Raw genomic sequence first — 13,864 nt, 5'->3', positions numbered from 1 at the left:
TCTGAAGCTGTCACTCTGGCTGAGACCATGAAGGGACAGACCTGGAGGCAGGGGAGCTGTCAGGGCTGTGCCCGTGGCAGGACAGATTTGGGGACAGGGGAGTTGATACTGAGGTTGTACTCATGGAAAGACATTTGGGGACAGATCTGGGGACAGGAGAGCTGTCACTCTGGTTGTGCCCATGGAGGGGCAGATTTGGGGACAGATCTGGGAATGGGGGAGTTGTCACCATGGCTGTGCCTAGGAAGGGACAGATCTGGGACAGAGTTGATACTGTGGCTGTGCCCATGGAAGGACAGATTTGGGGACAGGGTTGGGTTGGGTTGGGCTGGGGGCCGGGCAGCGATGGCCGCGGTGGCCTTGGGCACATGGGGGGTCCTGGTGGAGCGAGGTCGGGCATGGGGACACCCACCCGTCCCCCTTCCTGTCCCCACGGTGGGGGCCTCGCTCCTTGCCAGCCCACATGGGCAGGGGCCACCCGCTGCCACCGGGGCAGTGAGCTGTGCCCGGGTGTCCTGCTGGGCTGGCACGGGGCAGGGACACGGGGACATGGGGACACACAAATGGGGACACGGAGATGGATGGGGACACGGAGATGGGATGGGGACACAGAGATGGGATGGGGACACAGAGATGGGATGGGGACACGGAGACAGGACCAGGATCCGGATTGGGGTGGGGACATAGTGTGGGACAGAGCTGGCTCATGCCTTGGGGACATGGCAGGGACACGGGGACGAATCCAGGGCAGGGCCATGCCATGGGGACATGGAGCCAGAGCAGGGGCACAGAGCTGGGACTTGATAAAGGGACGTGAAGCTGTGATGGGAACACAGAGGTGGGACAGGGCCACAGCAGAGGGACCTGAAGTCCCCGCAAGGAGCCCTGAAGAGGCTCAAGCCATCAGATGGGTGAACCCAGGGCTGGGTGGGTGTCATTTAGGGCCTTGGGGACAAGACCCTGTGCAGCTGAGGCTGGGCCCTACATCGGTGTGGGGACACACACGTGCAAAGCCCCTGTCCCCACGCAGGGCCCCGGGCGCTGCCGCAGCCGTGTTTAGTCTGAGCAGGAGCGTGGGTGACCTTCGGCTCCTGCGGCACCCACGAGGGTAAACAGCAGCGGGGCCCCGCCTCAAGGACACCCTGCAGGGCTGGGGGGGACCCCAGGGGCACCCATGGGTCCCTTGGGGGAGGTCCCACGCTGGGTCCTCCTGTGTGCCCACCGCGGGTGACGGGGGCAGGGTGGGGGATGCGCTGGGGAGCCCCCCACCCACAGCCCACAGAGGACAAGGTGGGGGGTCCCAGGGTGCTGCCATTGCAGGGATGTGTCCCCAGACAGACAGACAGACAGACAGACAGTCTGCAGGGACCACCCGCGCACACCCATGCACACACATGCACACACGCACACACGCACACACACGTGGTCTCCTTGCACGCCCCGACACGGGGACCACACACACACACACACACACACACGGCAGAGGCAGCTGGAAGAACAGCAGGAGACAGACAGACGGACAAAGAGGCAGACAGACAGACAGGAGGGTGGGTGGTGGATGAGCACACGCCCGGGCCGTGCACACACACGCAGGCACAAACACGCCTGGGTGCACACACGCGTGTGTGAATCCACGGACACGCACACGCGTGGATTCTCTGTGTGTGCGTAAAAGTGTGTTAAGCAACGGACAAACGCGAATTTTGTACGCACACGCGTGTGTAAATCCACGCACACGCCCAGGGATGCAAGCACAGGGATGCACACGCAGGCTCCTGCACACGCGTGTGCCCCAAATCCCTCCCACGGGGACCGCTGTCCCCCGGCCCCCCTGACTCCCCCGCGTCCCCCCCGGGGCCGGTTTGCCCCCCGCGCTCCCGAGCTGCCCCCGTTCCCGAGCCCGCCCCTGCGCCGGCGGGACCCCTGTGCCGGCGGGGCGGAAGGCGGCGGAGCAGGCGGGGGGGCAGGCGGAGGGTCCCTCCTCCATCCCTCCTCCTCCTTCTCCTCCTCCATCCCTCCTCCTTCCTCCTCCCCTCCCCCGCCGCCCGCTCGGTGCCGGTGCCGGTGCCGGTGGCCGGGCAGCGCCGAGCCCCGCCGAGCGGCATGGCCGGGGGCCGGGGGTGCCGCCGCCGCCCGGCGCTGCCCGCAGCGCTGCCCGCAGCCCCGGGGCTCTGCCTGTCCCTCTGCCTGCTGCTGCCGCTGCCCGCCGCCGCCTGGAGCCCGGCCCTGCTGCCGCCCGCCGCCCGCAGGTACCGGCACCGCCAACACGGGGATGCGGGCACCGGGGCAGCGTCGCCTGCTGCGGGGCACCGGGGGCTGTGGGTACCGGGTACCGGGAGGCACCATGGGCTGGAGGTACCGGGGGGCACCGGGCACCGGTCGCTGCGGGCACTGGGTACCGAGTGCTTGGCACCAGGGGCGTCAGGGAGATCCGGGCACGGGGGACACCGGCGGCTTCGGGATGAGGGCACCTGGGAGGCTCCGGGGATCTGTGGCTACCAGGGGTCCAAAGTATCAGCCATGGGGGCATCGGGTGTCGGGGGCATCAGGCACGGGGTTCTGTGGGCACTGGGAGGCTCTGTACCAGGCGTGGGGGCACCACGGACCGGGGGGCACCGGCAGGGAGGGGCTGCGTGGGCCGTGATGCTGGGGTGGGGGAGATACTGGGGGCACTGGGGGATACTGGGGCCAGCTGGACTTACTGGGGCATCAGAGTTGCCAGGCTCAGCAGGGTGCTGGGAGGTGCTGGGGCTACTGGGGCTGCCTGGGCATTTTGGGATCCTGGGGCTGCCTGGGCATACAGGGACATGCTGAAGCGGCTGGGTTTGCCTGGGCATATTGGGATAGTGGCGCTGCCTTGGCATGCTGGGAGTACTGGGAATGCTGGGCACGGTGGGGTTCCCTGGGCATACTGGGGGTGCTGGGGCTACTGGGAGTGCTGGAGTTGGTAAAATGTGAATGTCGCCAGCCCCAGGGTCCCGCCCGTGCCTCGGAGGTGGCCCAGCCCGGGGCTCTGTGGTGCTGTGGGGGGCTGTGGTCCCTGTCCCACATCAGCGGCGGGGGTGGGGGGGTTGTTTACAGGAAACCCTTGCCTCTGGCCGTGTCTGCGGCACCGGATTGCCGGGACCTCCCGGTTCCGCTCGGCTCGGTGAGGCGACGGGCAGAAGCCGCCTCATTTCCCCTTCCCCTCCCGGCCAAGCCTAGGAAGCCCCCGGCGCCTTGGCACAACCCTGCCGTGTCCCCCCGGGCCAGCACCCAGCACCCACGAGCCCCCACCCCATCCCACCCCATCCCACCCCATCCCACCCCATCCCTCCCTGACGCACCGCTGGCATCCCACGTGCCCAAGCCGGGGGCACAAAGCCAAGCGGCTGATTTTGGGAATGGGAGCGGGATTCGGAGCCAAACCTGGTGTGGGCTTTGTCCCGGGTGGGCACAAGCCCTGGCAGCAGAGCCCGGACCCCCTCGGTGCCAGTGCGGTGCCGGGTGGGCGGGGGTCACGCCGGGCCATGCGGGCGCTCACATGCCAAAGCCTGCCAGCTCCTGCCCCGCTCCTGGGAGGGCATTCCCCTTGGGAAACGAGCCGGGACCCATCCCCATCCCATCCCAACAGGCATTCCCACAGCTGGAGCTGGCACCGCCAGCAGCTGGGTGCCCCTCCAAGGGGGACGATGCCACCCGGGCGCCCCTTGGCATGGCAGGGCGGCAGCGTGGCCACAGCTCCGGCGGGCTCTGCGCTTCCACAGCCCTGGCACGGCGCCGGCTGGGACGCTGCCCGGCCGGAAAGCCCTGTGCCACCCCGCTGTCCCCCCCGCCTCCGGCACCTCCCAGACAATTGTCCCCCCGCGGCGCCCGCTTGTCCCTGCTGCCACCGCCTCCCTCCCTGCGGCACTGCAGCGGTCCCGAAAAGCTCATTTTTTTGACCCAAATTGTGCAGCCTCTGAGTTTGGAGCTGCCGAGGGTACGGCGAGTCCTTCCCACCGCGGGGACGGGGACGCTCGGCGTCACGGCACCGGTGTGTCCCGCTCTGCAGGGGCAAACTGAGGCTGGGGTGGCCGGAGAGGGGGTGGGCAGAGCCTGGCATGTGGGGCAGGAGAAAGGAACCTTTGTGTGGGGTGGGCTGGGGGCGCGGGGAGCTCCAGGCCAGCGCTGCCGGGAATGCAGCAGGAACATGCGGCCCCCGTGCCACAGCAGGGCTCCCCACGGGCACCCCAAAAAGCGGGGACGGGCGTCTCGCAGGGTGGCAGCACGCCCAGGGTGTCCCTGCGCGAGGGCTGGTGACATCGCTGGTTCCCCTTGCAGCAACTGGTGCTCCTACACGGTGACACGGACGGTGTCGTGCCACGTCCAGAACGGGACGTTCCTCCGGAGGGTCTTCCAGGGCTGCCGCTGGCCCCTGGCCTGCAGCGGGGGCAGGTGAGGGGGTCCCCTGGGAGCAGGGACAGGGGGACGTCCCCAGGACGGGTGTGAGTGCCACCCCTCTGTGCCACAGCTACCGCGCCGTGCTGCGGCCCCTCTACAGGGTGGCCTACAGGACAGTGACGGCGCTGGAATGGCGCTGCTGCCCCGGGCACGCCGGCAGCCACTGCCAGGAAGGTGGGAACAGCGCGGATGGGGCTGGGCAGGGCGGGGATGGGGCACCCAGGGGTGCTGGGACACGGCCTGCAGTGGCATGGGTGGGGGTGGGTGAGGAGAAGGACCTGTGGGTGGGTGGGATGAATGGATGGATGGATGGATGGATGATGGATGGATGATGGATGGATGGATGGATGGATGGATGGATGGATGGATGATGGATGGATGGATGGATGATGGATGGATGATGGATGGATGGATGGATGATGGATGGATGGATGGATGGATGGATGGATGGATGGATGGATGGATGGATGGATGATTGATGGATGATGGATGATGGATGGATGGATGATGGATGGATGGATGATGGATGGATGGATGGATGGATGATGGATGGATGATGGATGGATGGATGATTGATGGATGATGGATGGATGGATGGATGGATGGATGGATGGATGGATGGATGATGGATGGATGATGGATGGATGGATGGATGGATGGATGGATGGATGGATGGATGGATGATGGATGGATGATGGATGGATGATGGATGGATGGATGATGGATGGATGGATGATGGATGATGGATGGATGATGGATGGACAGGATTCTCCCATGGGTGGGCACGTGTGTGGATGTCCCCGTGTAGGAAAGGCTGGCTGTGCCCATGGATGGAGGGATGAGTGGACAGGTGGCTGGACAGAGCTCCCGGGTGGGTGGGGGAGTGTCCTGTGCGTGGATGGATGGGGAGAGATCCCTGGCTGGGGCGATGGGTGGTCGACCAGGGGGACAGGAGTGGGTGGGCAACGGGATGTGCCTGGGGGGAACTGAGCAAACGGATGGATGGGGCGTGGGTGGATGGACAGACGGACACTCCTCAGCGTGGCAGTGCCCACGAGGGGCTGCAGCCCCCCCGGCACGAGTGGCCGGGGGCGGGTGGGCAGCGAATGAATGGGGCGAGGCTGTGCCATGGCGGGGGACGGGCGCTGCCAGCTCTGACAGGGGGGTCTTTGTCCCCATTGTCACCACATCCTCCTCCTCCCTCTCCCCCAGGACCCCACTGCGGGTCCCAGTGCGGCTCCCAGAGGGTGGCACCCAGGGGTGGGGACACCCTGGGGTGGCACCGAGGGTCTGCAGGGCAGCGGGTGACACGGTGGGGGGGGTCCGGAGGCAGCTGGGTGGGAGCAGAGCTGGGGGAGGCGGGGGGTTCTTCCTCCTCCCCTTTCTCCTCCTCCTCCTCCTCCTCCTCCCGGCGTGCTTGGCCGCCTGCCCCACATCTGGCCCCACTTAGGGCTGTCCCCTGCAGCACGGCGGTGGCCGTGCCGGGGGGGCGGGGGTGACAGCGTGGGGGGGCTCGGGGGCCACCTCTGCTCCACACACCCCTGTCCTGCCGCGCTGGGTGGCCCCTGGCTGATGTCCCCAGCATCTCTCGGTGGGGACAGGGGACTGGGACCCCACCCGCGGAGGGTGGATGTGGATTGTGCCCCCTGCCCCCTCCAAAGCCACCCCCGGAATGGGGCTGGGGGCCCTGGGGGTGTTTGGGGGGGGGGGTTCGGGGCTGAGGGGGCTGGGTTTGGGCTGAAATTGGGGGGGTGATCATGAGGGGATTTGGGGGGTCTGCTTAAGGACTGTTGGGTGGGTTTGGGGGTTGTGGGTTGGGGACACCTGGCGTGTGGTCATGGAGGGTTTTGGGGGTCTGGCTCAAGACCATGGGTGGGTTTGGGGGATCCTGACTCAGGGTTATGGGTGGGATTTGGGGTCTGAGACTCACCCAGAGGCAGGACGGGGCCCTGTACCCCGCAGTGTGCTGGAGGGAAGTACAGCAGGAGGGTCTCCCACCGGAGGCGGTGCCCCACGGGGGGGTCCCCCCGCGCTGACCCCCCTTTCCTCGGCAGAGGCTCACCCCCCCCTCACCCTGCGGGACCCCGGCCGCCCCAGCGCCGCCCCCCGCCGGCCCCCCCTGCACCCCACGGCCTTCTCAGGTGGGTCCCTCCCCAGACCCGCTGCGGTGGGCACAGAGGGCCTGCTGCCCCCCACCCCAGCGCCTGTGCCCCCCAATTTCCCCCCGCAGGGTGCCTGAACTGCAGCCGTGTTGGGGAGCTGACAGCCCGGCTCGCCACCCTCGAGGCACAGGCAAGTCCCAGTCTGGGGTCCGGCCACCTCCCCCTGCACCCCCCGAGGGGCACACGAGCCCTGGGGGTTCACCTTGTGTCCCCTGCTGTCACCCACCCCTCTGTGCCCTTGGCAGGTGGCCCGGCTGGCGGTGGCCGAGCTCCCCATGCCAGCAGCACCCAAAGGCGGCAGCCCGGGCAGGGGGCCCGAGGCCGGGCAGCTCTGGGGGTCCCCGGCCGCCCGCGGGAGCCCCGGGGATGACGGTAAGGCAGGGTGACAGTGACAGTGACGGTGACAATGACAGCTGGCAGCACCCGCAGGGCAGGGAACGCACCTGGGTGTCAATATTTGGGGGGGCAGGACCCCTCACTTTGGGGGAAAAGCCACCCAGCTGCCACCCGCGGGGACAGGCCAGCCCTGGGGAGGCGGTGGGGACGGGGTGCGGGCGGGGGGCACACCCGAGGGGCTGTCCCCGGGGTCCCCCCTCAGGGTGCTGCTGTGCCGCAGGGACACCCGGCTGGAGGGGACCCCCCGGCCCCAAGGGCGACGCGGGAGGACCGGGACCCTCGGGAATTCCAGGAGTGAAGGGTCCAGTGGGACCACCAGGTAAGGGGGGGACAGTGTGGGGGGACCCCAGCCTGGTGCCTGGCCCAGCCGAGCCCCCCCTTTCCTGGTGGGCAGATTGGGGGGGGGGGGGGGGGGGGTCCCTGCAGCAGTTTGGGGGCTCGGAAGGGCTCCAGCCCTGCACGGCCCCAATCTTCACCCTCCTCTTCCTCCCCGCAGGTCCCCCCGGCCCCCCAGGACCACCCGGCCGGGATGGAGCCAGGGGGCTCCCCGGGGAGAAGGGGTCCCCCGGGCCCCCCGGCCCCCCGGGCCCCCCTGCCCCTGTGGGGCCAGCGATTCCCCGACTGGCCGAGCCCCGTAAGGGGGGGTGGGCTGGGGTCCCCTCCCGGTGTGACCCCAAGGACGGGACTGGGCTGGGGGGTCTGAGCCTCACCTGGGCTGGGGGTGTGGGGAGCTCCTGCTTGTCCCTGGGGTCCCAGGATGAGCTGTGGGGTGCTGGGGACCCCCAGGCCATCGTTGGGGTTCAGAGATGAAGTGTGAGACACTGGGGTCCCCCCCAGCCATCATTGGGGTCCCAGGATGAGATGTGGGGCACTGGGCAGCACTGGGGACCCCCCCTGCAATCATTGGGGTCCCAGGATGAACTGTGGGGCAGTGGGCAGCACTGGGGACCCCCAAGGCCATGATTTGGGTCCCAGGATGAGATGTGGGGTACTGGGGACCCTCAGGCCATGATTGGGGTTCAGAGATGAAGTGGGGGGCACTGAGCAGCACTGGGGTCCCCCCCTGCCATCATTGGGGTCCCAGGATGAGATGTGGGGTACTGGGGTCCCCTCTGCCATCGTTGGGGTTCAGAGATGAAGTGGGGGGCACTGGGCACAGCCGGGAACCCCTGACACCACCAGGATTCCAGGCATGAGGTGGGGGGCACCGGGCACTGCAGGGCACCCCCTGCCAACACTGGGGTCCCAGCAATGAGGTGCGGGGTGCTGGGAAGAGCTGGGGACCTCCTGCCATCATTGGGGTGACAGGGACGAGACCCGGGGGGGGCAGGGGAGGGGACTGCGGGCACACGGGGGCCCTGCCCCAAACACCCCCTCCATTCCCCCCAGGGGACCCGGTCCTCTCCAACACCTTCACCGAAGCCACCAGGAGCATCGTGGGTCCCATGGGACCCCCCGGACCTGTGGGGCCAATGGGTGAGGGTGTCCCCCGCTCTTCTGTCACCCCCCGACGCTTTCGGGTGCCCCAGTGCGGGGCTGAGCTGTGTCCCCTGTCCTTGCAGGTCCCCCCGGCCCCCCAGGTCCCGTCGGTCCCCCCGGGCCCCCAGGAGCCGATGTAAGTGCTGGGCTGGGGGGCACGGGCAGGGCTGAGCCCCCGTGTCCCCCCAGGGCTGATGTCCCCACCTTGTCCCGGCACAGGGCAGGGCAGGAGCGCCCGGAGCTGCCGGGCCCCGCGGCGACAAGGGGGACAGGGTGAGTGTCCCCAGCCCCGCTGTGACACCGGCTGGGGGGCTGGCCCTGCTCTGTGTCCCCCGCAGGGTCCCCAGGGCCATCCCTGTGGTGGCCGTGTCCGGGGAGTGGTTTGGGGGCCACCTCTGCTCCAGACACCCCAGTCCTGCTGGGTGGCCCCACGCCGCTGTCCCCAGGGTCCCTCTGCGGGGACAGGCGGGGTGGCACCCGCGGGGGGTGGATGTGGGCAGTGTCCCCAGCATTGTGCCACCCCCCGTCCAAAGCCACCCCCGATCGGGGCTGGGGGCCGTGGGGGTGTCTGGGGTTTGGGGTTCGGGGCTGGGGGGAGATGTGGGGGGCTGGGACTGGGTTTGGGGCTGAGATGGGGGGATTTAGTGAGTGGTCGTGAGGAGATTTTGGGGGTTCAAGACCATGGGTGGGTTTGGGGGTTGGGGGGGTTGGGGGGTAATGGGGGGGGTTGGAGGGTCCGGTGTGGGGTCATGGGAGAGTTGGGGGGTCTGGTGCGGGGTCATGGAGCGGTTGGGGGGGTTTGGTGCAGGGTCATGGAGGGGTTGTGGGGTTTGGTGTGGGGTCACGGAGGGGTTGTGGGGTTTGGTGTGGGGTCATGGAGGGGTTGTGGGGTTTGGTGTGGGGTCATGGAGGGGTTGTGGGGTTTGGTGAGCAGCAGTGGGGGGGTTGGGGGGTCCGGTGCGGGGTCACGGAGGGGTTGTGGGGTTTGGTGTGGGGTCACGGAGGGGTTGTGGGGTTTGGTGAGCAGCAGTGGGGCGGTTGGGGGGTCCGGTGCGGGGTCCCAGCCGCGGGCTCTGCCAGCGTCCCCCTCGGGGCGGTGTGGCCGTGCCCCGGAGCTGATGGCTCTGTCCCCCGCAGGGTCCCCAGGGCCAGCCGGGCAGCCGCGGGCAGGACGGGGCACAGGTACGTGCGGGGGTCGGGGTCCCCCCGGGCGCAGCCCCCCGTGCCCCCCCTGCCAGGCCCTCTCCTCTCTGTGTTTCAGGGCGAGCCGGGCCCCCGGGGCGAGCCGGGCGAGAGGGGCACTTGGGTGAGTGGCACTGGGGACACGCAGGGCGTGGGCACGGGAGGACCCCGACACGCGATTGGGACCCCAGTGATGTCCTCAGGGTCCCCACTTGTTTCCACTGCCCCACAGCTTGTCTCTGAGTCCCCAGTGACGTCCTGGGTGTCCCCAGCACCCCAAGGGTGGCTCCGGGGGTCCCTGGCCAATGTCACCCAGTGCCAATGTCACCTGAACTGGGTGCTGGGGCACAGAGCGGGCTCAGACCCCCCCGGGGTTCCACTCTCCTTCCCCTGGTGTCGTGGTGAGTCGGGGGGTCCCCCGGGGGTGGCCTGGGGCCATTTGGGGTGCAGCCCCCGCTGAGCCCGTGCCTCTCTTCCCCAGGGGGAGGGTTTGCACCAGCTCCGCGAGGCGCTGAAGATTTTAGCGGAGAGGGTTTTAATCTTGGAAACAATGATTGGGCTCTACGGTGAGTAGGGGCACGGGGACCCCCGGGGTGACCCCCAGCCCGGCCAGCAGATCACCGGGTCCCCGTGACCTCACGGTGGCCCTTGGCTCACCGATGTCACGGAGCTGCAGGGAGGGCACCCTCGGCAGCCCCTCCTCGTGCCATGGGGGGACGGGGACAGGTCCAGCCCCTCCAGGGGGTGATCCCATCCCTGCCGGGAGGTCACCAGACCCCCGTGACATCACGGTGGCCCTTGGCCATCGTGACATCAGCCGTGCACGATGTCATCACCTGCATGGTGGCATCATGGCCAGCACTCAAAGGAAGGGCCACCAGGGTCACCCTCACCCCCAGCTGGGCACCCCAGAGCCCCCCCAGGCACTGTCCCCCTCGGGCAGGACACCTGTGACAGTCTCAGTGTTGGGGACAAGTGGGTGGCCCTCTGAGAAGGTTGGGGACATGTCCCCCCACGTTTTGGAGAGCTCAGTGTGCTGGGGGTGGCAGAGGGAGCACCCCCAGCTGGGGACATCAGTGTCCCCCTGGACAGGTTGTGAATGTGTCCCCCCAAATGTCGGGGGGCTCAGCGTGCCGGGGGATGGCAGAGGGAGCACCCCCAAGTCAGGGACATCAGTGTCCCCATCAGGGCACTGCCAGGGACATCAAGCCAGCACAAGGGCCCCCCCCCTTGTCGCCATGGATCCGCGGGGATGGGGGAGCCCCCAGCACCCTTCTGAGAGTGGGAAGACCCTCCTAGGAGACCTGGCACCCCCTCCTCGTGCCCCAGCACCCCCATCCCGCTGGGGCTGCACCCCTGCCGTGCCCCCCCGCCATGCTGTGCCACCCCTGCCGTGCCGTGTCCCCAGCCCGTGTCCCCAGCCCGCCGCGGGGCCAACGCGCTCTGCTCTGCTCTGCTCTCTCCCTCTCCCCCAGGCCAGTAGCTTCCAAACCCTCCTGCAGCAGCAGGCCCGGCTGGAGGTCCTGGCTAGAAGGGTCACCTTGCTGGAAGCCATCATCTGGCCAGGTAACCACCCCCGCCCCGCCCCGCATCAGCCCGGAGCGCCGCGGCACCCCGGGAGCGGGCATGGAGCACGGGGGGCTGGAGCCACCACAACGGGGCACCGAGAGCTCCGGGGCCACGGGAGAGCTCGGAGACCTGCTTGGACTGAGAGGGGCAGCCATGGAGATCTCTTGGATTTAGCCATGAAACCATGGAGATCCTCCAGGATTGAGAGGGGCAACCATGGAGATCCTCCAGGATTGAGAAGGGCAACCATGGAGATCTCATGGATTGAGAAGGGCAACCATGGAGATCTCTTGGATTTAGCCATGCAACCATGGAGATCTCTTGGATTTAGCCATGCAGCCATGGAGATCTCTTGGATTGAGAGGTGACCATGGAGAGCTCTTGGATTGAGAGAGGCAACAATGGAGATCCTCTTGGACTGAGAGGTGAACATGGAGATCTGTTTGGATTAAGAGGTGACTATGGAGATCTCTTGGATTGAGAAGGGCAACCATGGAGATTCTCCAGGATTGAGAAGGGCAACCATGGAAATCTCTTGGATTGAGAGAGGCAACCATGGAGATCACTTGGATTTAGCCATGCAACCATGGAGATCCTCTTGGATTGAGAGGTGATCATGGAGATCCTCTTGGATTGAGAGGTGACCATGGAGATCTCTTGGATTTAGCTATGCAATCATGGAGATCCTCCTGGACTGAGAGGTGACCATGGACATCCTCTTGGATTGAGAGGTGACCACGGAGATCCTCTTGGCTTGAGTGAGGCAACCATGGAGACCTCTTGGATTTAGCCATGCAACCTTGGAGATCTGTTTGGATTGAGAGGTGACCATGGAGATCTGTTGGATTGAGAGGTGACCATGGAGATCCTCCTGGATTGAGAAGGGCAGCCATGGAGATCCTCTTGGATTGAGAGAGGCAAACATGGAAATACTCTTGGATTGAGAGGTGACCATGAAGATCTCTTGGATTGAGAGGTGACCATGGAGATCCTTGTGGGCCAAAGGAAACTGGAGCCTGCCACGGTTTAAGGGAGACCATGGAGAGACCCTCTCACCCCAAGGGAGCTCATGGAGACCCCTCTTGGACCAAGAGGAACCCTGGAGCTCTTTAGAGTTCCAGGGAGCCCATGGAGAGACTCTCTTACCCCAAGGGAGCCCATGGAGACCCTTGTACTACTAGGAACCCTGGAGCTCTTTAGGGTTCCAGGAGCCCATGGAGAGACTCTCACTCCAAAGGAGACCATGGAGACTCCTCTTGGACCAAGAGGAACCCTGGAGTTCTTTAGGGTTCCAAGAAGCCCATGGAGAGACTCTCACTCCAAAGGAGACCATGGAGACCCCTCTTGGATCAAGGGGACCCATGGAGGTCCCTCAAGGCCAAGGGAAGCTCCAGAGCCCCTCTGGAACCATGGGAGACCACAGAGCCTCTCTTGAGCCAAGAGGAACCCTGGAGCTCCCCAGGGCTCCAGGAAATCCTGGGAGAAGGGAGACCCTGGAGACCCCCTCAAGCTAAGGGAGGCACACGGACCCCCCAGGCTCACCGGAGCCCACGGGGACCCCTCGGACCGAAGCAGCTCCCAGCGCTCCCGTTGTCCCAAGGGATCCCCCAGTGCCAACCCCCCCGTGCCAGGGTGCCCCCCACCCTCACCCCCCCGCCCCCTCCCCATTCCAGCTGTGCTTTCCCAGGGCTCCAACCGGGGGTGCCAGGCAGGGGTGCCAGCTGGGGGGTCCTCGGGTGGGTGTCCCCAGGGCTTGGGGACACTCAGAGCCACAGTGGGGCAGTGACCCCCATTTCTGCGGGGCACAACACCCACAGCACAGCCCCCGGCGCCGATTTGGGGGATTACAGAGCTGGGGGGGTGACACCCCACCCCTGACACCCCTTTTTTCCTCTCCTCCCACAGAGCCAGAGCCCGGCTCGGGCAGCGGTGTCCCCAGCACAGCCACCCCCGGGGTGCCCCACGGCAAGCGTGGCAGCGGCCACCCCCCCTACCGCATCGTCACCGCCGCCCGCCGCGCCCCCCCGGAGCCGTGACAGGGGCGTCACCCGGGCCACCCCCGCCGTGCCACCCTGGGGAGCAGGACGGGCTCAGCCCCGTCCCCCCTCTTGGTGCTACTGGTGGCACGGCACCGTCCCCCCACCACGCTTCGCCCCCATCGCCGCTGCTTGAGTCCCCGGGAGGGCCAGGGCTGTCCCCAAGGCCATTTCTGTCCCCCGGGCAAGGCGCAGCTCCGGGGGGGTGGGCTCTGTCTCATCCCACCTCCCCGGGCACCCCAGCCCAGGGGAGGGGATTGGGGGGCTGGCGGTGGGCACCCCCCGGGCGGGGAGCCCGCCGTGCTGCGCGCTTCGCTGCTTGGGGACCCGCCAGGTCATTAAATGTCCCCAAATCCCTGTCCTGTGGGGTCGCTTGGTGCGCCGGGGTGACCCGGGCACCTGTGGGGTGGGATGGGATGGGATCTATGGGATGGGATCCATGGGATAGCATCTATGGGATAGGATCTATGGGACCCATGAGGTGGGACCTATGGGATGGGATGGGATGGGATGGGATGGGATGGGATGGGATGGGATGGGATGGGATGGGATGGGATGGGATGGGATGGGATGGGATGGGATGGGATAGGATCTATGGGATGGGATCCATGGGATCCA

The 13,864-nt window shown here is 67.1% G+C and overlaps 1 protein-coding gene across 1 annotated transcript; it reads left to right on the top strand.

The window, feature by feature from the left end:
- Positions 1–2,103: 2,103 nt before the first annotated feature.
- On the top strand, positions 2,104–13,246 carry EMID1 (EMI domain containing 1). The gene is given in 22 exon segments (XM_077787291.1): positions 2,104–2,249; positions 4,303–4,416; positions 4,493–4,596; positions 6,477–6,563; positions 6,653–6,714; positions 6,830–6,956; positions 7,201–7,299; positions 7,477–7,614; positions 8,370–8,456; positions 8,543–8,595; positions 8,679–8,732; positions 9,597–9,641; positions 9,721–9,796; positions 10,048–10,207; positions 11,122–11,207; positions 11,821–11,865; positions 12,522–12,658; positions 12,661–12,733; positions 12,736–12,768; positions 12,771–12,901; positions 12,903–12,962; positions 12,965–13,246. Coding segments are annotated over 22 exon segments (2,199 nt in total).
- The last annotated feature ends 618 nt before the right edge of the window (positions 13,247–13,864 follow it).

The sequence above is a fragment of the Lonchura striata genome, chromosome 18 (genome assembly GCF_046129695.1).
Source record: "Lonchura striata isolate bLonStr1 chromosome 18, bLonStr1.mat, whole genome shotgun sequence".
NCBI lineage: Eukaryota > Metazoa > Chordata > Aves > Passeriformes > Estrildidae > Lonchura > Lonchura striata.
This window is presented reverse-complemented; position numbering and strand designations above follow the sequence as displayed.